The 2,200-nt window shown below is 66.5% G+C and overlaps 1 protein-coding gene across 1 annotated transcript; it reads left to right on the top strand.

The window, feature by feature from the left end:
• Positions 1-247: 247 nt before the first annotated feature.
• Positions 248-1,500, top strand: GSX1 (GS homeobox 1). The gene is made up of 2 exons (XM_035002973.1): positions 248-659; positions 1,121-1,500. The coding sequence occupies exons 1-2, from the start codon at positions 248-250 to the stop codon at positions 1,498-1,500; spliced, it is 792 nt and encodes a 263-aa protein (XP_034858864.1).
• Positions 1,501-2,200: the final 700 nt, after the last annotated feature.

Here is a 2,200-nt window from a genome sequence, read left to right as displayed (position 1 = left end):
AATAGTCCTATTTAAGCGGCGCTGCCGGCGCCTTTCAGCACCACTAGCGCTGGCCAGCACCTCGAGCTCTCCGCGCGGCGCCCGCGGCAGCAGCCGCCGCAGCTTCAGCCTCGGCCTCAGCGGCCCCTTTAGCCTCCCGCAAACAGGCAACAGCGCGGGGCCGCGGCCGGGGGAAGGGCGTGGAGAGCCCCGAAGTCCGCGGGGCGCAGGGAGACGGCTGGCGGCGGGGCGACCGCGCACCGGGGCCATGCCGCGCTCCTTCCTGGTGGACTCGCTGGTGCTGCGCGAGGCAGGCGAGAAGAAGGCCCCGGAGGGCAGCCCGCCGCCGCTCTTTCCCTACGCCGTGCCCCCGCCGCACGCGCTGCACGGCCTCTCGCCCGGCGCCTGCCACGCGCGCAAGGCCGGGCTGCTGTGCGTGTGCCCGCTTTGCGTCACCGCCTCGCAGCTGCACGGGCCCCCCGGGCCGCCCGCGCTGCCTCTGCTCAAGGCATCCTTCCCGCCCTTCGGCTCGCAGTACTGCCACGCGCCCCTAGGCCGCCAGCACTCGGCCGTGTCGCCCGGGGTCGCTCACGGCCCCGCTGCCGCCGCTGCCGCCGCCGCGCTCTACCAGACCTCCTATCCGCTGCCCGACCCCCGGCAGTTCCACTGCATCTCCGTGGGTAAGCCGAATCGCTGCGCAGTGGGACAGGGCATGGGTGACCTGATGAGAGTTGGCGAGCCAGGGATGAGGGGTGAGGGTCCCTGGGCGTCCTGGGGACGATGAAAGTCATGCTGGGGCCCTGAGGAGAATAGGGTGGTGTGCCGATGGAGGGCTGGGACAGGACCCAGGAGGGAGGGGGAGGGCAGGAGGTCCAGGTCTCGAAGGGGGAGCGCAGGAGCGAACGAGGACTGAGGTTCAGGGCTCTCCATAAAGTAGTGCCAGGGTTGCGTGACTCTGGGAGTATCTGGGTCCCGCGGCTTAGCAAGGAGGCGCCCGCGGTAACGCTGCTGTGCGTTTCGTTTGGGGCAAAGAGGTAGGTGAAAGACCAAAGTCCCGGGATTCTACTGGTCACGTACGAGAGGATAGGGCCCACAGCGCAGGAGTCTGATCGCTCCCCTCTCTGCACCCCACCCCCTCCAGACAGCAGCTCCAACCAGCTGCCCAGCAGCAAGAGGATGCGCACCGCGTTCACCAGCACGCAGCTGCTAGAGCTGGAGCGCGAGTTCGCCTCTAACATGTACCTGTCCCGCCTGCGCCGCATTGAGATCGCCACCTACCTGAATCTGTCCGAGAAGCAGGTGAAGATCTGGTTCCAGAACCGCCGGGTGAAGCACAAGAAGGAGGGCAAAGGCAGCAACCACCGCGGCGGCGGCGGGAGCGCGGGCGCAGGCACTGGCGCACCGCAAAGCTGCAAATGCGCGTCGCTCTCCTCAGCCAAGTGCTCCGAGGATGACGACGAATTGCCCATGTCTCCGTCCTCTTCGGGGAAAGATGACCGGGATCTCACGGTCACTCCCTAGGCGCGCGCCTCCCCAGGTCGCCCACCCCAGGCCCTCCCTGCCGTCTCAAAGACAGGTCGTGGGACGAAGCACCGGTTCCCAGGCACCCGCTGCCAAACCGCGGCCACGCACGGGTTTGGCAAGGGTTTGCGGAGGTCCCGGGCCCTGGGCAGCGCCAAGAGCTTGGCAGAGACCTGACGCTGGTATTCCCACCCAGGGCCCGCAGCCGTCCAAAGCGAACTCCAAGCTGTGAATCCTGCAAGCGCTGGAGTCCTTCTCAGCGATGCAGCACAGCGGCCCTGGAGGGCATGCCGGCCGACCCTGCGCCTTGCTGGCCGCTGGCGCCTCCTCGCCTGACCTCTCTGGACTGGCTCAGGCTTTCTCGCGTCCTCTACTCCCCTCCACCCTGGGTCAAGCGGGGCCTCTTACCCCTCGGACGCCAGCTCGCCACCCCCACCCCCCCTTTTTTTTTTACATCTTTCTCTCCGTCCCCACTTCTTCACTGCCGTCGTTTATCCACCCCGCCTCCCCCCCACCACAGACATACACACACATTTGCGAACTCTTGTTGTTATAGTTTTTCTTTTCCTTTCCGTCCCCTCCTCGAGGTTCAATGGGCCCATTGGTCCCTCAATCAGGCCTTGCTGTCCCTGCAGCTCCTCTCCCACGAGAGAAATCGTCGCCCGTGATATCCGTGTCGGGGAAACCGACTCACTTTGTT

Source organism: Mirounga leonina, unplaced genomic scaffold (assembly GCF_011800145.1).
Source record: "Mirounga leonina isolate KUSES-001 unplaced genomic scaffold, KU_Mleo_1.0 Mir_127, whole genome shotgun sequence".
Taxonomy (NCBI): domain Eukaryota; kingdom Metazoa; phylum Chordata; class Mammalia; order Carnivora; family Phocidae; genus Mirounga; species Mirounga leonina.
Note: the sequence above shows the minus strand (reverse complement) of the source record. Positions and strands in the feature narration are given on the sequence as shown.

What these genes read in the sequence shown, in the direction of transcription:
- GSX1 (XM_035002973.1), top strand. Translation starts at nt 248, where the DNA reads ATGCCGCGCTCCTTCCTGGTGGACTCGCTGGTGCTGCGCGAGGCAGGC. An exon ending in GTTCCACTGCATCTCCGTGG is followed by an intron (nt 660 to 1,120) that starts GTAAGCCGAATC and finishes CACCCCCTCCAG; the next exon opens with ACAGCAGCTCCAACCAGCTG.